Raw genomic sequence first — 24,866 nt, 5'->3', positions numbered from 1 at the left:
GAGATGAGTGAGATACTGATCATGGCAGTGAGATGATTTCATGAGACTGAAGGACTTGGTGATTGATCAGATGTGATCAGGCTCCTGGCTTAGGAGCCGGGTGTCTTGGTGTCACAGAGTTGGGAGTGATGAAGCCATGGGATTGGAGCCTACTGTGTGGGAAATAGAGTTCTACCTAGAATGAACTTTGCAAGGAGCAGGCAAAACAGGAGGAGGATAGAGGAGGGTTTCAGAATTCAAAGGGAAGAGAGCATTTCAAGATTTTAGGACTGGTTATTTGTGTCAAATATACCTGTGAATGCAGGTAAGAGAAGCATTTATGTTGTTGATAGGACTTAGCAATTAGGAGGTTGTTGATGCTGTGTTAAGAGCAGTTCAATCAGCGATAGAGGAGAAAACCAGACTGTAGCAGGGGAGAATGTAGGGGAGGTGAATGTAGAGGTGCTAATGGAAAAAAAAAGTAGGAGGATAGGTTGAGATAAGAGTAGACAGAGACTGAATGATTGATAAAAAGAAGTCCTTGAGATGGGCCCTGTCAGAGGTTGCCTTTGGATGGGGGTCAGGTCTTCCTATAGCCAGAAGGAAGGGGAGAAAATAAGGAGGAGATACAGGGAGGGTCTAAGGATCTGATTTTGTCCTGTAAAATACAAGTTGAGCCCATCTTGGTTGTTGAGGGCGTATTAACAAACTTGTTAGTGGACCATGTGATAATATTGCATGTATATAATTTACCAGTTTTTCTGTAATGAAAAAATCTGGGTATGATTTTTCTGTTATTAAATTGATCCTATAAGATCATTTAAATGACCCAGATTCTGGTCATTACCTTAATAAATGTGAAATGAGGAAAAAATTTGTGAAAGTGTGTAGTACAGAACTTGGCACACAAACACTGTGCATAAGGGTTTTGTGAATAAGCCAGTGTTCTTGGAACACTATCTGTACATATGGAGCATCATTCCTAATTTGTTTTACTGTTTACACAGCTCATTTTCTTTCAGGCAAACTTGCTTTTGTTGAAAAAAAATTCTTTCAGATTGCAATAATCATACCCTTGTGAACCATAACAGGGCAGGTACTGTTAGCTTGCTTTGGGTACTTGGCACTGTCTCCAGGAATAGCACAAATATGCTACCCAGAACTGGGTTATACTATTGCTAATGGGAACAGTGTGTCCATGACTATGTAATGAATTTGGCTTTTCTTCTAACTGGAAACTAAGTTGTGAACAGACTTGGCAAGATATAGATCATGGCAGACAGTTTTTAAAAGATCTTCTTTTCATTTCTGCAAGAAAACTAGATTGAATACTAGAGGGCAGAATGTTTTTAAATTATATTCTTTAGTAGATTGCCAACTGCTTTCTTTCACTCATTCCTCAGGGGAAGTTAGATATTTGATTAATTCTCTTCTGGTAAAAAGAGAACATGAGTGGCTTGGCTTGTCCTGAATATTTTTCCTCTTGGAGCTTGCCCCACCTCACCTCTGGAGGTTGGCCCACTGTCTGTTTAGCTGCAGAAGAGGTCTTCTAAGAACACTGAATTCTATTCATGTCTGGGGAAAATGAGGGACAGGGTGATTAGGATTGAAAACACAAAGATCGCACTTAGTGACTGACTAAAGTGGTTCAGTCAGGGTAACATTGTGATTGTATCTGGCAGTGCGAGGTACTCCCTGTTGTTTGCAAATACCATTCATTTTTGCCTGAGTTAATGTCTTTGTGCATTCTCCTGGGGGAGGTAAAAAGGAAAGTGGTAGACAGTCTAAAAATGTCTCTGGGACAAGGCGTGTCCAGTAACTTCAGGGGTTGCTGAGCAACTTTGTAACATGCATCCCCTTGACTTGTTAATCTAAACTCAGCTCTGTGGGCCTGCTTGGTTAGGTTCCCTGGTGGAGTGTGGACAGTATCACCAACAGAGAGCACTTTTGTTGAAATACAAGGTGATTTTATGTGACAGAAAGCCATGCTTACTGCCTAATTTAATCTGTAGTCAGCTTTAGACATGAAATGTCTTGACCTGGAATCAAACAGTTGTTTGATTCAACTACTGTCTCTTTTCTTTGTGTATGCATGTGGGTCTAGGTTATGAAACAAGTCAAAGACCTTCACTGGAGGTTTCCAAGAGCAGCATTAACCTCACCACTCTGAACATTTCTCCCCTCTTCATCTTTTTGCTTTCTTCTTCCTTTTATAGTTCTTTTCAGATTCCTATTCTTGTGAACAAATTCTTTAGCAGAATCCATATTTAATGAGCTGCTTTAAGAGTTAGACAAGTTGGTGTAACTGAAAGCACCACATAAATAACAAGGGTTCCTTGGCATTTGAAGAGGTAGGGCAATGTTTATGCCCTTTTAATTTAGGCAACAACACTTAACAGAGAATTCAGGCAATGGTGGTGAATAAATCTTTCTTCTATAGGCTTACTGGGGCCAAGTGTTTTTATTAACTCACTTTTGGAATTTTAATGTTACATGTGAAATACCTCATTTTATTCCACACCAAATATGTGGAAATATGAGCAAAATATTCAGAATTACATTTTAAATTCAAACTTAGATTCTCAAGAAACCAGCCTTTGGGAGATTTGTATTAAAACTAGAAATACATTTAAAACATCTTTTGGCTGAAGGCCAAAAGGCTTAATGTTAAAATCAGTATGAGGCTGAAACCTTATTTTACCATTATGGAATAAGTTTTCGGAATACAAGAAAAGAAAATCACAATCATTTAAGTTTTCTTTATAAATTTAGTATCTAAGCTTAAAAATAATAATTGATACTATATTGTAAGAACAATAATTCCTCAGCATGATCTTAAGGAGTCAACTGAAGTTGGTGAAAGAACAAGATATTTTCAACTCTTTACTAGTATTGGGATGTAACTGCCATGACCTCAAGTTTTCCTTTCTAACTGAAAGGAAACTTTCCAACCTACTGAAGTGATGCTGTCCTTAGTATCCTGACCTTTTAAATTGTATTATTAGTTATGATGCCATTATTCCACAAACTAAAGTTTTCTCCATGCTTCCAGATGATTTATGAGTTTTCCCCACTTATATTGCTTTATTTTGTGCTTTTAAATACACAGTTGCATGCACTTGTTGCTTCTCACAATCAAGGTTTTAGATTCTTTGGATCTAGAAATTTGGCAATGAAATCGTGGCTCTTAAGATAAGAATGTCTGTGAATTTCCATCTGTATCTTGGTTTTTATTGAATGAACTCCAATTTCAGCAAAGTGGAATATCTTCCCAACTGTATCCTTTTTTTTTTTTTTTTTTTTTTAAATCCAGGGCCTCATGCATTCTAGACAAGTACTCCACCACTGATATACATCCCAGCCCTTTTTATTATTTATTTTGAGAGTTTCTTACTAAGTTTTCCCAGGCGGAAGCTTGTTGTCCTCCTCCTTTAGATTTCCTAGGTAGCTGGGATTACAGGTGTACACCACGATGCCCAGTTCAAAGCTGTATCTTGTAAAGTCTTTGCATATCAGAGTGTATAGTTGGGTATTTTTAGTAGGTTCTAGCAAATGAACTAATAAGCCAATACCAGTTATTAGGAGGTTCTGATATGTTGGTTTTGTTACCTCCAAGCTCAGTTTTGGGACTTTTTGTTCATGCAGCCCACATAAAATTTAACTGTTATTCCATCTCGTGAACAGCTCATGTAAGTAAATGTTCTCTAGTGGCTCATCTTTGAGGCAGAATGATGAAAGTGGCTCACCATTTCTCAACTCACATCAAGTAATTGAAAAGTCTGAATGAGTGTTCCTGATTCCTAAATCATTCTCTCACCCCATTTGTCACTGACATTTGTGCAGTACTTTGTTTTTCATTGTATATTTTTTCAGTCAGATATTATATTTTTAGCAGAGTTGAATTCATCATGTATTGTGCTTTCCAGCTTACATGTAGTGTGTTTACATGACTAAGTATAAGAAGCAGCAGCACATTTAATTTTTGTAACAAGTTTAGAATAAGCTTTCTAGTAATATGTTTCTATAAGGAACCTTGTACCTAGGACTAAGAACTTGAACAAACCTTAAGAATCCTGTTTTCAACTATTTTAAAAGGTTGGCAGGCTACAAAAATAATTTTTACATGTTTTAAATTTATTTGTTTAGCCTCTGCAGCCTCATTTGTAAGGAATTAACTTCCTAATAACTTTGCTATGTGCATATATGAATACACCAGTGAATCTCAACATCACATACATCCACAACACTGGAATTCTAATCAGAATAAGATATACTCCATGCTTGTATAAATATGTCATAATAGACTCTGTCATTTATGACTAAAAATAACAAAAATAATAAAATATTTAAAAAAATTCTAATACACATTTTGAAGTTTGTGGAATACAAAATGTATTTACGTAACTCTTAAATACTTTTCCTTGTAAACTACATTCCTATGTGTGGATTAAAGATAATTTGTGATAAATATACATGATTTTGAAGTTCTTTTTCTTATAAAATTTTTTAAAGAAACAAGGTTATTTGGTTTTTAATTCATCTTCACTGGAGGTGAAAAATTTCTATTGGTATTTCTTTCTTGAAGAAATAGACCTAAATGGAATTAAACAGCTAACAATTAGATCTTTTCTCTTGCTTCCTCTCTCCTAGCACTTTTCTTTCTCTCTCCTCGATTTTCCACTCTCTCTAGTGCGCGCCCTTTCTCTTTTCCCCTCATTTTCTCTCTTACCCTGCAGGGAGACACTTTTTTGCTTAATAAACTCCCTTATGTTAAAAAAAAAAAAATAGCTAACAATTAAATGTGTCCTAAAACTCTCTGTATTATGCTGTGAATGTTGGTATACCAAACAGTCCTTTAAAGTTTAGAATTAAGAAGTAATCTAGGGGCCGTGGTTGTGGCTCAGTGGTAGAGCGCTTGCCTAGCATGTGTGGGTTCAACCCTCAGCACCACATAAAAATAAATAAAATAAAGGTATAAAAAATACAGTAACATTATTTAAAAAAAAAGATGTAATCTAATTTTGATTACTCTTCCTGGCGTTATTATTTAAATGTGTAAACAGTTGCTAGCTCAAAGGAAATAGTTTCTTAAAGGCAGCTAAGTAATTTATGTAATGAATTTTTTATGTGTATTGTCATTAATTCCTAATTTAACTAACTAAAATACTTGGAAATTTATTATACATAAAATAGTAACATTCAAAATCATTAGTTATTGTAGCACTTTTGTACTCTGAAAATAAGCATTTATGCTTCAATTGATATTAATGGTATGTGGAATTTTTTGCTTTGTGATACTTCTAGATAATGTTTATTCAAATATTGACACTACATCCCAGTGATAATGCTTTGTTTGAATTGCTGATATTGTACCTACTTGATAATATGGTTCAGTTTATTTAAAATTTTAGAGGCAAATTAAGTGACTTACTGTTATTAGGTATACATACATAGTTCAAATGTTGTTTATCCAGGGAGATAGAAGAGGAATGTGATCAGGGACGGTTGCATGGAGGCTTCTAAGTTATGGAAGAATACCTTTTTGGTAATGTTATTCCAGCTGTGTATGTCTATTTTATGAGCATTTATGATGTTTCACAGTTAAAATTTTAGGTGGAATTAGAAAACACACTTATCTTACCATGTGTAGGAAAAAACCTTCTGTGTATTTTTTTAAAAGAGCATATTTAAAGCATTAAATAGGTCAGAGAATTTGAGCTATTAACATTACCTAAAATGAATGTAAGAATTAAGGGGTTTTGTTTAAATTGATTTTCACACCCCTGTGAGATCTCTATAAATATTTGATTTTTGCTGTGAAGTGAAAAGAAACTGTTAAATATTTGACTCCTACAAAATGATTGGAAAATAATGACTTGGTCCCATTTGCTAAGGAGTAAATATAATGTGCCCAAGAAATTCTCCAAACATAGTGTAGACCACTTGAAGCCATAATATCACAGTGGTATTCCCTTTACTAACGAGTTGATTCCAGCAGCTTGACTAGAAAGAATAATAAACTACCCTCTTACATGAAGTGACAGAAGGTTCCAGTTGTCATCTTCTCTTTAGTAGAGTATAACACTTAAATTGGGACTTTTTCTCCAAAATAGTATTATCAGTTTCCTTGGAATACTGAACAAATGATCATGGTAGTGTAAACATTTTCAAGGAATATCTTCCACTGGGCCATGGGCACTTTGTAATGTGTGTTGGGGTCCAAAGCGTTATTGCCCTTGCGTTGTCCTCACCAAAACTAAGTGCTGCCAGAGAAGCGACTAGTATGGTCTTTGCTCTTTCCCACCTCCCTGTCCTTGCCCTTGGCAGTTCATACCAGTGTTCAGGTAACACCTGATGGAGTGCCCACAGTCCTGTCTTTTTCAGTCATCAGCCCTTCTTTTGATTCATGAATGGGAATTACTGCTGATGGCTACTTAGCAGCATTTATCAGGAACACTGTCTATCACATTAGGAAATAACGCAACATGAGTGATAATGGGCGTGGGGATAACCAGTAGAGAGCTTTTAAAATGCTTTGTGTTCCTCAGTATTTATACCAGGTTACACAGTGTATTAGTCCACACTTGCAGTTAATACAGTATATTAAAGTTTATAAGAAATAAAAGTTACAGACTAGTCTTTGTGGAAAGAGCTGTTAAGAACAAGAATTGTGAAGAGAGTCTATGTATGATATGTGTATGTTTGTCTGACCAAGTATAAAGAGATTCTTGTTCCATAGGCTTAGATCACTGGAGTGTGAGCCTATCAAGACCTTTCCCAATCACAAATGTCACCTGCCCCCTGCGCCTCTCATCCACACATACACAACCCTAGGTAGCAGAATAAATAACAGCTAGTACTTCACAGAGCACCTACTGGTTGGCTTTATTTTTTTGTCCACTCATGTGTTAATCTGTCTTATACCATGATGTAACTGAAGAGTTCATTTGAGGATCTGTTCCATTAAAGCAAAATATGTGACATAAGTTGAAAATATGTGACAAAAATGTCACATAAGTTGAAAATATGTTGTGATCTTTTAAAAGCTTTTATTCTTGCTATAAGATGCCGAGAATTATCTGTGCCTGTTTAGAACAACAAAAATGACTGTCTGCTTCTAAGAGTCATTGTTCCTTTCCTGTGAGGGAGAAGTTAAAAGTTTAAGACTCTCTGCTCACAGAAATAGTTGAGAATGCTAGGGAGGAGGAGATTTGGGGGTTTTCTCCAGTCCGGCCCTTGTTCTTTAACAGGGTATTTCCTGGAACAATGAGAAGACTTAATTTTCCAGTGTAGGCTTTTATAGTAACAATTAAGAGTTAAATTCTTAAGGAATTCTGTGCATACCTATGCCATCATCTTCTGAAGATCAAACTTAGTGAATGGAGGAGAATGGCAAAGAACAAGTATGTTTTGGTTTTTGCCTTCTATGGTAGAATAATGTATAATTGTAAATATCCGTCGGAATTGAAGTAGATCATAGTGCACCAGAAATATTTAGATTTTGGTGAACTTGGTGTATCTTATTTGCTTTGTTGAGGCAAATTGGAAATTTTGAGTCCAAGAAACTTGGATGTTCCCATCAGCCAGACAATTGTTTGTAGACAACTTTTTCCCTTTCTTATACTTCATTACAGTGTAAATGAACCACTCAACTACTTCTGTGTGCAAGGGAAGTTGTCTGCTAAGTACTCAATTTTGAACCAGAAGGGTCTGGTGATATTAAAGGAAATGGGGGTGAAACTTTTCACAGAGAAACCAAAACTTTTAAAGGAAGATGGAAGTAATCCCAGGATTGATTTAACATTTCATGAAGCTATTTGAATTACTCCTATAATTTTATTTTTCCTTTCAGATTCAACCCTATGAAAAGATAAAGGCCAGGGGCTTGCCTGATAACATATCTTCTGTGTTGAACAAGCTGGTGGTGGTGAAACTCAATGGTGGTTTGGGAACCAGCATGGGGTGCAAAGGCCCTAAAAGTCTGATTGGTGTGAGGAATGAGAATACCTTTTTGGATCTGACTGTTCAGCAAATTGAAGTGAGTAACACAGCCTTTCTGATGAGATACTAAAATAGTTTTTAGGTTATAAATGCAGCAGATGTGAATTTGAGCTAATCAAAGAGCTTGCTATCTTTAGTCTCTTTAATAGTGTTAAAAAAGGTTTAAGGTCACATCCTTAGGATGATATAAAAACTTTTCATCTTAAAGCATTTGTGGTTGGTGAAATCTCCAGTTCTATTCAGATTATCCTTTGATCTGCCGCTTTCCACCTCCTTTCTTTTGGCTAACAGCCTTTGTGATGGCTGGGTTGATCTAGCTTTATTAACCCCTTTTGGTAAGTTGGAGAAGATAATGCATAACTAGTTGGATGTCATGAATGCTGAGAACTGTTCTTGGCATTCCTCTTGTGACAAAGTCATCAATCAGACTGTAAGCTCTTCAGAGGCAGTGTCCCTATCTTTCCCATCTCTGTATCTATTGTCTAGTGTGATGCTGGCAACTAGTCAGGACATTAGCAGTAGCAGTGGCTAAAATTTATCCAGCCCTTACTGTGTACCAAGTACTCCAAGCTCTTCCTAAGAATTGATCTATTTGTTCCTCTAAACAACTGAGTTAAGTAGTTATCATCCCCATTTTATAGATGAGGAAACCATGACTTTATTTCCCAAGCTTCCTAACTAGTTAATCCAGAATCAACATTTGAACATAGGATAGTCTGACTTCTAAGAACCTATTTTCTCTCCCTATGTTGTCTCTTAGCTCTTCTGAGAGATTGAAAAGATTTCAGGTGAGGTGTGATTCATAATTTTTGATCATTCTGAGAACAGCAAGCCAGATCTTTGTAACATCTGTACTTTGATCCCCACAGAACTTGAAACATAAGAGTAAATGCTTACTTAGCACTTGTGTACTCAGAGCACCTTGGCTGTGCACACCCTTTGAGAGTTGGCTGCCTGGGGGCACCAAGCTGGGCTTAAGTTTATAATTGGCAATAAAGTGCAATCAGTAGTTCTGTTGTGATTTATTGAGGGAGCACATGGTGAACTGCTTAGCAAAGTGTCTGACTGTTGCAAAGCAGTTACTTATATTAAATGTATATATTTGGATGTATATACAGATGAGGTTATTTTGTGATTAACCATGAAGAATTAGTTTTACATAAGCAAAGGAAACAAATCTGGGTAATCTGATTGCCATTTTCCTCCCTAGCACTTGAACAAAACCTACAACACTGATGTTCCTCTTGTTTTAATGAACTCTTTTAATACGGATGAAGATACAAAAAAAATACTACAAAAGTACAATCATTGTCGTGTGAAAATCTACACTTTCAATCAAAGCAGGTAAAAGGAGTAAAAAATGACTGTAGGGAGTATTACTCTTGGGAAAGAATTTTTTTAAATATATATATATGTGTGTGTATATATATGTATATATATATATATATATATGTATATTTTAGTTGTCAGTGGATCTTTATTCATATGCAGTGCTGAGAATTGAACCCAGTGCTAGGCAAGTGCTCTACCACTGAGCTACAACCCCAGTCCAGGAAAGGATTTCTGTGCTTTGTAATAGTAGTCTGAAGATGTGCATGTGCCAAAGACCATAGATTGCAAATGCTTGACACCTTTAAAAGTTGAACATTTAGGGGCTGGGGAGATAGCTCAGTCAGTAGAGCGCTTGCCTTGTAAGCACAAGGCCCTGGGTTTGATCCCCAGCACCGCCAAAAAAAAAAAAAAAAAAAAAAGTCGAACATTTATTAATAGCTATGATTGTTAGTCACTTTTACAGTTGTGTAATTCTGTAATTTCCAGTTCTTTAAGGTCTGTTTAAGATTCTCTTCCATGTCCAGAATATTTGAGGTTATAGATCTTTGCTTTCTGAGGGTATATTTGTGCTTCAGCTAGATCTGTGAAAGGCTTTCTACATTCTATAGTATTGATAACCTTCACTTATGTGAAAATCTCTTCATCTTGAGTTAGGCCTGGGGATAATTTAATAAATTCTGGAGAAAACCATCAACTTTGGGGAAGGTGGAGTGAGTAGAAAGGAATTCAGATGAAGAATTGTGATAAACCCCAGGCAACTGGGGAGATAAGTTTTCCACTTAAGAATAGACACGAGTCTACATAAACTTATGACAAAGGGATACATCTAAAGTTTTTAGGTTGTTTTTTAATCCATTTAACCATGGAAGCTTAAGGTCACAGATGGGTTCTCTCTGTTTTTCTTCACTCTGTTGTCCTGATTTCTCCTGCCTTCCTCTCCCTGTTGCCAGTTTTTACCCATGTGCTCATTGATGGTGGGAAGGGTGCTAATGACCTGCTGTTGATTTTCTGAGGAAGAAAGAGAACCACTCCTGAATATATATGTAAGAATGAGCAGTTTCCCCTAGATAGGTCTTAATGGAAAACAACCATCCTATATCCAAAAAGCTTGAGAACATCATTTATTTAATATATGCCTCCTCTTAGGAGTTATAAAACATTAATATCTTAAAAATTTGAGGTGTCTTACCATCTATATGACCATGGAAAACTTTTTTTTTCCAGCAGCTATCACTAGCTAAAAAACAGATTTTGAACAACACAGAGATTTTCCTAAGTGGGTTCACCTATAATTAACTATTGAAACACTGAAAAAGAAGGGATCTTTTAACATTAATACATTGTTTTGCTTGAAGGTCTGGAATGCTCTACAGGGTTGATAATGCAAAAAGAACTTTTTCTTTTTTTAAGGTACCCGAGGATTAATAAAGAATCTTTACTTCCTGTAGCAAAGGATGTATCTTACTCAGGGGAAAATACAGAAGCTTGGTACCCTCCAGGTCATGGTGATATCTACGCCAGTTTCTACAACTCTGGTTTGCTCGATACATTTATAGGAGAAGGCAAAGAGTATATTTTTGTGTCTAACATAGATAATCTGGGTGCCACAGTGGATCTTTATATTCTTAATCATCTAATGAACCCACCTAATGGAAAACGCTGTGAATTCGTTATGGAAGTCACAAACAAAACACGTGCGGATGTGAAGGTAAATACTGAGGGGAAGCATTGGGATTGAGTTTTCACATTCATAGGTTATGTACTTAAGGCTTTTTCTTTCTAATTTGAAAGTTTCTATTTTAAGCAGAACACTTATCCACTTGACATTGTAAGATAGAGTGAGATGATATTCTGTGGAGTAATTCAGGTTCCGACATAACAATGTGAATCATAAATCCAAAGTTAATGATATTAGAACCATCCTTTTTGGATAATCTGTGATTTTAACTGAAATGTTCCATAAGTATTTATGAAATAAAACTGAAATGTGAAAACATTTTCATTAAGTTTGTTCAGACATTAATATTCCTGTCTGGAACTTATTTATTTCATTGTCCCACTAATGAAAACTTTCTTACAGAATATATTTATCAAGTTTTATCACTGTAATCTCTTTGTAGTACTTGTAAAAATGTGCCATTCTTTTGGTGCACATCACAAATTTGTTTAACCTGGCCTGTTTGATGGTCATGAAATTTGGCCTTAGAGGAAATGGCACAGATTTTACTACTTACCCACAGAAAAGCAAGCAGTATGTGAATATTAAAGCAGTCTGTCCTTGACCTGGATTCTAAGCCCCTTGGAAATGTCTCCCTTTTTCTACACTGGCATGTTCTAGTGGATGAAAGAACATCTCCAGCCTGAGGGCACTTATCTAGTTGTGCATTTGTCTCTGCTCCCCTTATAGTGAGAACAAGAGGAAAGGCTCTTTCTGTAGCAGACCTTAGGCAAGTGAGGATTCTGACCTGCTTCCAGGATTTTAATTGTGGACAAGATGGTGGTTCTACCTTTAAAATATATCACTTTGTTTTCTGGGAGATTGTACCATCATTGTCTTTTCTGTAAAATTAAGCAGGATGATGTGGTTCTGATGGGGAAAGATGTGGAAGCACTCATTATTTTCTGCTTTTTCTAGGGTGGGACACTCACTCAGTATGAAGGCAAACTGAGATTGGTGGAAATCGCTCAAGTGCCAAAAGCACACGTGGATGAATTCAAGTCTGTATCAAAATTTAAAATATTCAACACAAACAACCTATGGATTTCTCTTGCAGCAGTTAAAAGACTGCAGGAACAGAATGCCATTGACATGGAAATCATTGTGAATCCAAAGGTAAGCAAAAGTTGGGTCTCATTGGGCCTCCAGGTGCTGAGTGAAGATCATAGTAGGCTATATGGACCCCATTGCCTACTCCCACCAGCCTATCTATTCCTTTGGTCTCTTCTCTTTGCCTCATGAGACTCTAGGTTCCTGGTTCTGTCCTCCAGAGTCTGCATTCATTTCTGTAGTTGCCTTTATTTGACCTTGGCCTGTTGTGGCATGAGCACTGGGCTCAAAAGTAGTAAAAGACCCACCTATGTTTTGGTTATTGCTCTGACACTATCAGCCATTGGGCCATATGCAGCTTATATGAGTTTCTGGAACCTTGGGTTCTTTATGGTATAATGGGAATATTACTACATAACCAGAGTTATGAGACCAAAAAAAAATCACATAGGTGTTAAGACCTTGGCATATAATAGGTGCCTGATAAATGTCAGTTCTTGAAATTATATCTCCCTCGTTGGTTTTCTAAGAGTAATCCCTTCCCAAATATTAACCATCATGCATGGAACCAATTTGTAAGTTGCAGGTGCCTAAAATCTGTGCCCCCCCCCCCCCTTTATTTTTTACAGACTTTGGATGGAGGCCTGAATGTCATTCAGTTAGAAACTGCAGTAGGGGCTGCAATTAAAAGTTTTGAGAATTCTTTAGGTATTAATGTTCCAAGGAGCCGTTTTCTGCCTGTCAAAACCACATCAGATCTCTTGCTTGTGATGTCAAACCTCTATAGCCTTAATGCAGGATCTTTGACAATGAGTGAAAAGCGGGAGTTTCCTACTGTGCCCTTGGTTAAATTAGGCAGTTCTTTTACAAAGGTATGTAACCAGAAAGCTGATTATAAAGATATGATACACTTATGGAGTTAAGTCTTCACTACTGACCTGCTGTATTCCTCTATCTTTGATGTCATTTAAAGGAATCGATTATAGAAGATAAAGATGTACTTTTTGAAAATTGATTCACTGTAGAGAATGTTTAAATGTGGGGACATTTTACCTTATGTCCCTCCCATGAGTAGTACTGCTTTCATCAATGGAAAAAGATTTTAATTTTGGTTTAACGGATATTTATTGAGCTCTTCTCATGTGTTGGATTAGTATTTCTAGGTGGGGGGATTTAGCAGTAAACAAAAGAGACTAATAAAATCCTTGTCTTCACGGAAGGCTTACATTGTAGTGGAGAAGGAAGAAAATAAGCAAATAAATAAAATATACAATATTCTAAGTAGCAAAAAATCTGTGAAGAAATATAACGCAAGAATAGGAAATATGTGTGGGGAGAGTGTAATTTTACATTGATTAGATGGCCACGGACAGCCCAACTAAGAAGTTAAGTGTGTGTATGAGGCAGGTTTCTGGGCCAAAAACCTTCTAGGCAAAGGGAATAAGTCTAGCAAAACCTTACTCTAATAAGTGGAACCTTGAAAATTTAATCACATAAAATGTTCAGGTTAATGAAGCTATAGGGTGAGTCTGTGTGGCTAACCTGTGGTGTCCTGCTATATCATCCAAGTCTGTTGTAGTCCTGGATGTGGTTTAGTGCCACCTGGTATGCACCACAAATGAGGACTTGAATAGAAAAGTGTATGTGTGTCCTGAAAGTCAAATGAAAAAGAATGTTTCAAGAGGAAATAGGCCAGGCAAAGTAGTGCACACCTGTAATCCCAGTGGCTCTGGAGGCTGAGACAGGAGGATCGTGAGTGCAAAGCCAGCCTCAGCAAAAGCGAGGTACTAAGCAACTAAGTGAGACCTTGTCTCTAAATATAAAACAGGGCTGGGGATGTGACGCAGTGGCCAAGTGCCCTGGAGTTCAAGTTCAATCCCCAGTAAACCACCCCCCACCAAAAAAAAAAAAGGAAAAAGGAAAAAGAGGGAATAAGCATTCATGCTGCCGATTCAAGTAAGATGAGTATAAGAATTGACCATTGTATTTATCAACATGGAAGTTTGGGAGTATGACTGGAATAGATTGAGAGTTTAGGACAAGATTGGAGATATGAATATTGACAGCTCATCCAAAAGTTTTGCCTTGAAGAAAAACAAAAGATAGAAAGGAATATAAGATTTAAGAGGTTTTTTTTTTTTTTTTTTTTTTTTTTTTAAATATGGGAGAATTGCTAAGTATGGTGGCATATGCTTGTAATCCCAGCTATTTGGTTGGCCAAGACAGAAGGATCACCAGTTCGAGGCCAGCCTGGGCAATTAAATGAGACCCTGAGTTTTAATAAAGGGCTAGGATTCAATCCCCAATACTGCAAAAATAAACACACATATACACATATGTAAGTAAATATAGGAGAATTAATTTACTTATACATTGATGGGAACTGATGCAGTCAGGAGGGGAAAAACATTGCAGAGAGACTTCTTGAAACAGTATTTTTTAAATAAGCCATAAGAAGGAACCTAATACACAGTGGAGAGGTTGGCTTTAAGTCAGTAGAAATTGTCCAACCCCAATACTAGGAGAAAAGGGTAATGGGCTAAGAGGCAAGATCGTGATGGTTGAATATAAAGGAAGGTTTCTGATTGTATCTGTTTTCTCAGCAAAATAGGAAATGAAGTCACATAGAACAATCTTTAGTGCTTATACATCCAGAGAAATAAAGGCAAAGATAAAAGCTGGGTGCAGTGGCACACACCTGTTAATTCTAGCACCTGGGGAGGCTGAGACAGGAGGATCACAAGTTCAAGGCCAGCCTCAGCGCCTAAGCAAGGGCCTGTCTCAAAAAAATAAAAAGGGCTATGGGTGAAGGGCTGGGAATGTAGAACAGTGGTAAAGCACTCCTGGATTCAGTTCCCCATTAACATCCCCCAAGAGACAAAGATAGGGATAATGGTGGTTTGTGTTTTTGTTCACAAGTGGCTTATGAATTCTACCCATCCCATAAAACCCATTTCCAGTCTGGAATGCTTCAAACCATGATTGTTCATTCTTTTTCCCCAATATATCCAGACTGTGTGAACTACTACTTACCTGGCGTTTAAGCATGATGGCTGGTTTGGTTATCTTAAAACAACACACACACAAACACACACATCTGACTGGGCTCAACTGTTTTATAAATTGCTTGATTTTTTAAGGACATGGGTCATATCTACTGGACTCTCCTGCACAGGATTTTATAGTGAGAGCTTAATAAATAGGTGCTTCTTATAGAAAACCTGAGCTTCAGTTACACTGTTTTGTTAGTATAATTCTTAATTTGGTACCAGGGATCGAACCCAGGGGTGCTTAAACACTGAGTGACACCCCAACTCTTTTTATATTTTATTTAGAGACAGTCTTGCTGCGTTGCTCAGGGCTGAGCTAAGTTGCTGAGGCTGGCTTTGAACTTGCAATCCTCCTGCTTCCTGAGCTGCTGGGACTATAGGCATGTACCACCATGCCTGGCTCCTATGAAACCATTTTTGAAATATTTTTTGTATCAACTTAAAGGTTCAAGATTATCTAAGAAGATTTGAAAGTATTCCAGATATGCTTGAATTGGATCACCTCACAGTTTCAGGGGATGTGACATTTGGCAAAAATGTTTCATTAAAGGTATGTATGTTAATGATGAAAATCATATTTCTTATAGCTTTATAAGTAGGTATTGTCTTCTAGTCCTAAATTTACCTCTGCTGGGGTACTTTTTAGACTGAACCAGATATAATCTTTTAAAGTGTGAAGATACCGATATGAAATAAGTTACTATAGTATTTAGTAGTAGTATAACCAGATATATACCTGGTTAAAATACCAACATAATTTTATAAGAATTTTGTGGAATATAGCATTCAAATGGGAAAGCAAACACTAGTGACGAACATCAAAATGTTAAAATCTTTAAAATAGGATCACTATTAGCATTAGCTCTCTAAAGTTGACTTTTGAATGACATTTTAAAAGTGACTTCATATATACTGAATAGTCTAAACATAATGTGTATAATCTTTAAACAAGTATAATGATGTTTGTTTACATTACTATAGTACTTAGGTACTTTTGAGTATTCTAGCCTAGTGTAAGAAATAGGAGGGGAATATGGTATAAGTATTAACCCATTATGTCCTGTGGTCTCACATATGGGATACCCACAAACACTTGAGCAATAGTCCATCTATGGTGATTTTGAAATATTTACATTTTCAGAGTTCTATTGAGAAAATAGGTGAATGATTAGTGATATTATTCATAAGCTATAGATTATGATTTCTGATTTTAATGTACTTGTACCAGTTTCATTGAAGTATTCACTGAATTGAAAACTTGAGACTTTATGGCTTAAGCTACCACTTAAGATGTTTTTTTCCTAATAAGTATTTGTTGTAAAAATGCCATACCTATTTTGTCATGTGTTCTTTCGCTTAAAGCTACTTGCTTAAATGAAGATCTTGGAAAAACAAAAACTCATATATATTGAATTTATTGCTTATACTACCTAATTTAAAATCTCAAGACATGAAAACTTATCAGTACAACCATTCCTTTAAACACAAACAACAAAAAGCCACAACCAGCTGGGCACAGTGGCACAATGCCTTGTAATCACAGTGACTTGGGAGGTTGAGGCGGGAGGATTCCAAGTTCAAGACCAGCCTCAGCAAGTTAGGTCTAAGTTGCTTAGGCCCTCCCTATCTCAAAATAAAAATTAAAAAAGGGCTGGGGATGTAGCTTAGAGGTAGAGCACCTCTAGGTTCAATCCCCAGTACCCAAAACAACACAAAACTGTATGAAAATATAAATCAAGCAATCTTTTCTGTGCTGGACATCAAAGCCAGGCCCTTGCAACATGCAAGACAAGTGCTCTATCACTGAGCTACAACCCCAGCCCTTCTTCCCTTGCTGCCTGCCAAACAACTCGCGGAGTTAAGTACCTTGCTAAGTTGCTAGGGCTGGCTTTGAACTCATGATCCTCCTTCCTCAGCCTCTTAAGCCACTGGGATTACAGATGTGTGCCACCAGGCCTGGCACCTGTTACTTGCTTTTTGGGTATTGGATAATGCTGGCGACCTTGCAAGCAGGCCTTCAAAAAAGCCAGTTCTGCTATGGCACTGGGTGTACTTCCCATTCTTGGCACCACCTCTGATAAGAAGGCAGGGAATCTAGGAACTATGGCCAGGATTGTGACAGAAGGACACATCACAATTTTCCTTAATGTTACTTGCTTTTTACGTTTAATATTGTTTATAATTACAATTACTCCATTGTAAAAGGAGTTGTACATAAACTTGATAATTCTAAGATAATTGCGTTGCAGTTGCAAGTATATTCTTAGCTCTTTGTTTTCCCTGTCAGGGAACAGTTATCATCATTGCAAACCATGGTGACAGAATTGACATCCCACCTGGAGCAGTATTAGAGAACAAGATTGTATCTGGAAACCTTCGCATATTGGACCACTGAAAAGAATACTGTATATACACTTTATACTAATTATGGGCTAAATTATGGGCTAAATAATTTCTTATATTGTAATGTCCTCTAGGATTCTAAAGTAGGCAGGTACTTGACTATGTTACTGTACCCTGCAGTGTTGATTTTTAGAGTTTTCTGCAATATGCTTTTAGTCTAAGAAAAACAGATGGAGCAATACTTTCCCTCTTTGAAGAGGATCCTGAAAGTTCATCTTAAAAGTGCAATATTGTTTAATCCTAAAACTGGGGCAGTTCTGTTGGAAGATTTTTTTTTTTTTTAACAGAAGCCTCAGTGACGGTCACTTTGAATTGCCTGTGATTTCAAAAATAAAGTGGTAAAGCCATACTCATGTATTATTGAACTTTTTAATGCTAATTTTATGGAATAGCAAAATAAAATGGTTCTTGCTAAACAGATACTATATAGGTTGGAGGGTTTGCTTTTGGAATTATTTAAGTACTCACCAGCTAGTTTCTACCAAGTCCAGTTTTTTGCATTTCTAAGAATCTTAAACACATTCTTATTTCCATAGGAAATGGAAGATATTTAGTACTTTCATCTAGTTTTAAGACTGGGACGCCAGCCATGCTTTCCACAGACTCTCCATTTACTGAAACAAAGTGGTGTTTCTTTCCCCAGCTAAATGGTTGGGGTGGGCAGAGGTAGAGCATTTCTTTCAGATCCTTATACTCTAGTATGGTGGGGTGAGGGAAAAACTTCATGTCACTGGAAAATGTTCAAGAATAACCTTACAAATAAGGTCTACTGGTAGTTCAACTTATGTCTTTTCTCTAAGAATCAAGTCATTCTTCCCAATTCTTCCATAATTTAAAAAAAAAAAAAAGTTGTCTTTTAAAGTCTGATTTTTTTACACCTTTATTTTAGACAGAGTGTAAGAACCAATGACATACCTTTGTAATGATAAAGGAAAGAAAACAAGCTTTCCTTTTGAAAAAACTGAAAAGCACAAAATAAGACTATTTCATTGTACATAATCACAAGATTAGGCACTCTGACAGGGTTAGGCAAGAGTCTTGGTATGAGGTGAGGCACAGGCACTTTCACTTCCAGAGTGCTGCTGATTCTAATTTTTAATTTTGAAGGTAGGCATCATAAAAGACTTTAATACCTTATATTTCTGGCCCCAAAACAGCAGCCCATATTTTAAAATTTGTTTCTCCCTGGTCTTTGTTCATATACACATTGAAAGTAACTTAAAAACAAGAATCCAAGGGGACCATACTTCATGTTATCTAAATGTTAAAATGAGAACTTATAAGTAGGCATATTACATGAATACATATTCTTACCAGTTGGAGGGGAACCCAAACCCTTCATAGGTACTTTTATAGAAATACAGGTATTAAACTGTAGCCATCTGTATTCCACTTCTGGAAAGTATTTAAATTAGTTGCATAACTGTCAATATCTTATTATTACTCGTAATTAGCCTTTCATGTATTTAGACTTTTCGAGAAGGCTTTACCCAGTTGACATATGGTGGTAGTAGAAAGATTAAATATGTAACACAAAGCCTGAAACTTAATATTGGTCACTAAAACAAAAACTGAATTCCTAAATCCAAGCAATCAAAAGATGTTTATTTTTTATAGAAAGATCTGTAAAAAAATAATTTTTTCAAACAGCTTTACTTTCATAGAGAAAACGTTCTACAGAGGTTGACTAAGATTTTAATATTTTAAATTGTACCATCATTAAATAAGGTGGGACACCATATGAATTTCATTGCACTGGAAGAAATGCAAAGCATTTTTTAATATAAAGTATACAGAGCATTCTAGTCAACTACAGCTGTGTTACAGCTATGTGTTCTTTTGGATTTGGTCCAAAGAAACCTGAGTCTGTTTCCAGAAAGAATGAAAAATGTTATAGACACCTGATCAGTTACTCCTCACTTAAGAATGCACAAAAATGGCATTCCTTATAGATCCCACTGAATCCAGTTTCCCAACACTGATACTTTCCTTTTCCCTTTCCCCCATCTCAGTTCACTTTGGGTTCCAGGTTCTTGAAACACAGGCATTCAGATTTTCTTCAGAAACACATGTCCCATGGTCAGATGAACTACCCAATTTTCCAGTAAGTTGTCACCTCTTCTGTTCCCAGATCTCTGCCATATTTAGGTCCAAATCTTTAAGACCTTTTAAGGCTTGAAGATTTCCAGTGTAAAAAGCTACATCCGCTGTGACCAACCTAAACATTGAAGAGAAAATTTTTAAATTTCACACTTTCTATCCAGATAAATGAGCAATGCTCTCAGATTCCTATGCCAGCTGCTACAATACTATTTAAAATTCCTAGGGATAAATATCAACATTTCTCTTACCAGGATTCTTGCTATCATAAAGTTAACCATTTAATGCTTTATTTAAAAAATAAATGGGAAAATATAAATGAATGCATATTACAGTCAGGTTCATTATAAACTCTACCCAGTAATATTGGATTTATCTTAAAAGAGCATGAATTAAATGAGAAAACAAACTATTTTTGATTGTCACTAGAGTATATATGGATGTGACTAAAACAGTATATTCAAGGGAAGGAAAGGCCAGGTTTCCTGAGCATTATCTAAGGAGTAAAATGGAAGCTGGTACTACTGGATATAAAACTTCATACCAAGGGCTGGGGATGTAGCTCTGGTGGTAGAGCTCTTGCCTAATATGCACAAGGCCCTGAGCTCAATTCCCAGAACCACAGAACAATAAAAACCCCTTGATAATGATAATACAACACCACAAAAAGAATCACACCTTTCTGTACTTGATCTGTCACATTAATGCCTATACCTGAAAGAACTTCCTTTATAAACACTCAACTATTTAATTAAGAACTATATACCCTGTGACTGACTCTCATACACACACACAATCAATCATTCCCTTTTAAAGTTACAAATACTGATTTTTGCTGATACTACGTTGTTTAACCAGTCTCATTTTTTCCCCTCAAAGTAGGTATGAGATTGGAGGGGTGGGGGTGCTGTGGAGCAAACCCAAGGTTCATATACCTTCTAGGCAAGTGCTACACCACAAGCCCAGACAGCAGATTTTTAAATTGTGAAATTAATGTTTGTGAAGCAATGATATAACCATAAAATACCTCAAGATCCTAAAGGATCTTTATACGAAATTATTTCCCAGTATGGCAATCAGAGTCTTATGACAAATTGGTGATTTGGCAAGTGTAATTGATTTGGGGGGGGGGGGATCTTTGCACTTTACAAATGGGCAAATAAATGGAATTGTAAAGTAATGAGTGCATTTTTCAGTAGCTTATCAAGATACTATGGGATTCCTTGTGAAAAATGAATAAAATACTACTCCATATGAGATATTCAGCTTAACTTTGTCTCAGTGTACTCAGTAGTAATCACATGTTGATTTAGGATTCAGTTACTTAAAGTATCTTTATCTTACAATCAAGAGTACAATAAATGACATAAATGAAACTCATAAGTACAGTTTGAAACTCAAAAAAATATTGAATGATGTATTTTTAATCATTAGTTAATATTCTAACAATCAACAGTCTTCTAAGGTTAGTCTAAGATAATACCCACAAAGTACATAGCTTGGTCTGGTACAGAGGACAGTTTATTCTCACTAAGAAAAGCAGATTACTAATGCTCACCTGTTCAATTCTACTGACACTGAAGTGACCCATAAGAAAAACATCACTTTAGAAATCGGAGAGCTGGGTATATTTAAAATAAAAACTCTTATTATTCCAGCCTTTCATAATTTTAGCCATAATAATAATTAATAGAATAAACTGCTAAGAAAACAATGTCTCCCTAAACCACTCACAATCCAAATTCTTTAAAAGGGAGTGTTCTATACCTCATAATTCCAAGTTTACATAATATCAACCAGCCAATTTATAAATGGCCTTCACAGCTGCAGAAGAAAACTGGTAATGAATAATATTCAGATAGCACCTAAGAGATTCTCTACTACCAGTAAATGGTTTCCTCTCCCCCCATTTTTTAATTGGTGCATTACAATTAATTGTACATAATGGTGGGATTTGTTATATATTTCATATGCACACACTATTAACAATGTAACTTGGCCAATATCACTCCCCTGCACAGCACCTAGTATCATTATTTCTAATTTTAAATAGAAAAAACTTAAGGCACACAGAAAATAAGTGAATTTACCCAACATTATCCAGCTAAAAAGTGGCAGAACTAGTATTTAACCTAAGTTTTTAGATTCTAGACCCTGTTTTCTCTTTTTTATACACTATTTCAATAGACCCATGTTTTCTTATTCTAAATACTGTTTTCTGTTTTTTTTACACTATAGCATTTCAATGGTAATATATAAAATTTGCTCAACACTTTACAATATAACATACTGTGTCACTTATACACTACTTTTAATAATTATATGAAAGAATTAAGGCAGATTTTATCCTTGTCATTTTATAAATGAGTCACATAAATTGAATGACCTTCACACAGTCACAGAGTGAGTAGAACTGAGTCCTGTCTGGAAAAGGAAGGTTACACACGAACTCCAAATGCCCCAAAACATATAAAGAACTTATCTTTCATAAACCACTTTAACAGAAAGAGACAGACAGGGCAGCATCTTCATAGGGGAAAAAAGCAAAAATGTTGATTTTACAACTTTGTTCCCCAGTATGATAAAGATAAAAATAAATCACTAAAATAATTCAATATCATAATATGTGGTAAAAATATATTAAAAATCATACCCATTTTGAGGTCCTCCATCATTTATCACATTTAAGTGAGATAACTGCTTTTTCAAGTGAAGTTTATAACTTGTATTAATTCTTAAAAATAACATCTGGAAAAGAAAGAAAATTGTGTTTCTTAAAAGTTCTCCTGAAATGGAAGACATAAGTATATGAGTTATCAATATTATTTGAAGAAAGTATTAAAACAAAACCTTGTTTTGACATATACTTTTAAAATGCTCCTCTGAAAAATAAGTAATTGCTTATTTCATTATGATTTTTCTCCTTAGTGGGACAAAAACTTTTTCCCCTTCTTGGCAGTACTTCTTTTAGCAATAAGACTGTTCTTCCAACAAAAAGTAAAAAGAACAAAAGGTAGCAGAAAGTTTTGTAATATATAAACTTGATTTAAAAAAAAAAAGATAGAGACAAAGATACCTTTATGCTTCTAACTAATAAAATCATTTCAAAGCATTTCATTATTCTTGCATGCAGACATAATGAACTGTCCAATATTTCTTTGAGAAATATCTGATCTAAAATTGTATGAAACTGATTTATGGAAATGATTTAGTAGAATAATATTTTCTATGGGAAATAGAACCACCAGTGGAAATTTTGTATAATTATGAATATTCAAGTGGCAATAAGGATATAAAACCTGTAACTTTTGCCCAGACTTAACAGAAGTATTCTTTAAGTTATGACACTAATAGAAACAAATGAAGTAACTATATATGCACCTCCCTGGCCTGGCTAAATTCAGATGTCAAATCTAGAAGGTCAAAATATCAGATGTGGGGGTTCTTACATACGGAATGAAAAGGAAGGGTCAGCTAGGAAGTGATCAGAAGGAAAAAAAGAGAACTAGTGGGTACTCATATCTTATGGCTATCCCTTAGTACTCTGAACTCAAAGGAGTTAGATGATAGTCATGAAGTTGATACTTTAAGTGAAGTGGTAATAAATAATACAGGATGGAAGTCTGGGGTGGCATGAGAGAGGCCATCAGTAGGAGCAATAGTAGGCAAGAGACACTAGGAAAGCTACTCTCTACTCCCAAACACCACTGCCATGCACTCAGAGAAAAAACAAAGTAAACAAACTTGTCTAAATAACAAAATTCTCAGTGGAAATTAAATTCACTTGATATACAACAACTAGGCTTGTATTATAACACTATCATTATACCACTAGACTGAGACTACCTGGTATAAAGGTAAAAAGTTAAAGGTAAGGGAAGGAGACTGGGAAAAAAGGAATGCTGGAACCTCTGAAGTTCCAGGTGAAGGAAACATGGAGTGTTGAGGTAAGGGAGGATCACTAAAGAGTGAAATGAACTCTGGGATAATACTTTTATATTACCAGAGCAATGCAACAGGGGTAGAGCACAGATAACTTCACAGGTGAGAGGTGCCAAAGACTTCCTTCCCCATTTTGCTATTTTTCCTCCCATACAAATATTCATGATAAAGCAGAATGATTTAGTTATATGTATTAATCTTATTAACTCCATCACTAATTCTTTCCAATCCAATTTGGATTACAATCACAGTAACATTATGTTATTCACTAATAAATGCCAATTCCGATGTTCAGACTTGTAAAAATGTAATGAGTGATTTAAGTAGCATCTGGGATCTCATAATGGACAAAAATGGAAAACCTGCTTTTTAGAATTACTGATCATATAGTAAAGCTATAGCTCTCACCTAACAGCTATCACCGATCACTTTGAAATTAGAAAATTTTATCCATGTTCCACTGGTTAAATCAATAACCTAAAAAAAAGTTAAAAATCTTATCGGAATATGAACTAAGCTTAACTGTGCAAAAAACATGTAAAAAATCCCAGTCTGCATGGTATTATATGCCATATATACAAAAATAGTTGGAGGGAATTACTACTCACCTGTGTTTGTTCTTCTGGAAGAAGATCAAATATAGCTTCATGCATTTTTGCCATTTGCTTACAAATATTCCTGAAACAGGCAGAAGGAACGGGAGCTTTCACTTCATACTGGCAGGGAGAAATAGAGTAATGTTTAGGTCATCTGAAGGTATGGTGTTTCCACTATTCCGTGAGACAAATGTTTTCTCCCCCTCCACACACCTGCCTCTGGTATAGGGCTCAAGCTTATATTTCAACTGTGATTTGTACTCCTCATACAAATCTTGAGAACCTTTTATTCAATATCTTAATCTATTTTATGGTTAACTAAAACACCCTCGTGACTAAGAACGGAGGCCAGTTTCAATCTTAAAACTGGTTGCTTGGGTTCAAGTCCCAGCTCCTCCAAATCTTGGCTATTTCATATAAATAGAGTCGTAAAATATGTTACCATTTGTGGTTGGTTTCTTTCACCTAATCTTTTTTTAAATTGTTCTATTTAGTTATACATGACAGCAGAATGGCAAAATGCATTTTAATTCCCTGTACACAAATGGGGTACAATTTTCATTTCTCTGGTTGTACACACCAATCCTTTTACAATTCATTCATGCTATAGTGTATATCAGTACTTCATTTCTTTTTATGGCTAATATCCCATTGTATGAATAGACCATACTTTATCTATTTTTCAGCTGATGGACA

At 35.8% G+C, this 24,866-nt stretch overlaps 2 protein-coding genes across 13 annotated transcripts in view; one reads left to right on the top strand and one right to left on the bottom strand.

Annotated features, from left to right (window-relative positions):
* UGP2 (UDP-glucose pyrophosphorylase 2) overlaps window positions 1-17,881 on the top strand; it is a 51,125-nt gene extending 33,244 nt beyond the window's left edge. For all 5 annotated transcript variants that reach the window (XM_079109721.1, XM_079109720.1, XM_079109724.1 and 2 more), the window contains exons 4-10: window positions 7,832-8,017; window positions 9,191-9,324; window positions 10,723-11,020; window positions 11,948-12,145; window positions 12,709-12,951; window positions 15,575-15,679; window positions 17,417-17,881. In XM_079109721.1, the coding sequence (XP_078965847.1) occupies window positions 7,832-8,017; window positions 9,191-9,324; window positions 10,723-11,020; window positions 11,948-12,145; window positions 12,709-12,951; window positions 15,575-15,679; window positions 17,417-17,524 (1,272 nt within the window). In that variant the 3' untranslated portion in view covers window positions 17,525-17,881. The remainder of the gene's footprint in view (window positions 1-7,831; window positions 8,018-9,190; window positions 9,325-10,722; window positions 11,021-11,947; window positions 12,146-12,708; window positions 12,952-15,574; window positions 15,680-17,416) is intronic.
* The window catches only part of VPS54 (VPS54 subunit of GARP complex), a 93,514-nt gene continuing 86,396 nt past the window's right edge, over window positions 17,749-24,866 (bottom strand). For 6 of the 8 annotated variants that reach the window (XM_079109679.1, XM_079109683.1, XM_079109684.1 and 3 more), the window contains 3 exons: window positions 24,183-24,290; window positions 22,286-22,380; window positions 17,749-19,750 (listed from right to left, as the gene is read on the bottom strand). In XM_079109679.1, coding sequence (XP_078965805.1) covers window positions 19,645-19,750; window positions 22,286-22,380; window positions 24,183-24,290 — 309 coding nt within the window. In that variant the 3' untranslated portion in view covers window positions 17,749-19,644. Of the gene's footprint in view, window positions 19,751-22,285; window positions 24,052-24,182; window positions 24,291-24,866 lie in introns of those variants that run through there. The other 2 variants (XR_013758958.1, XM_079109685.1) reach the window with 2 other exon arrangements.

This window comes from Sciurus vulgaris (genome assembly GCF_902686455.1).
Source record: "Sciurus vulgaris genome assembly, chromosome: 14".
NCBI lineage: Eukaryota > Metazoa > Chordata > Mammalia > Rodentia > Sciuridae > Sciurus > Sciurus vulgaris.
The sequence above is the reverse complement of the archived record's forward strand: the minus strand, read 5'-3'. Positions and strand labels throughout refer to the sequence as shown.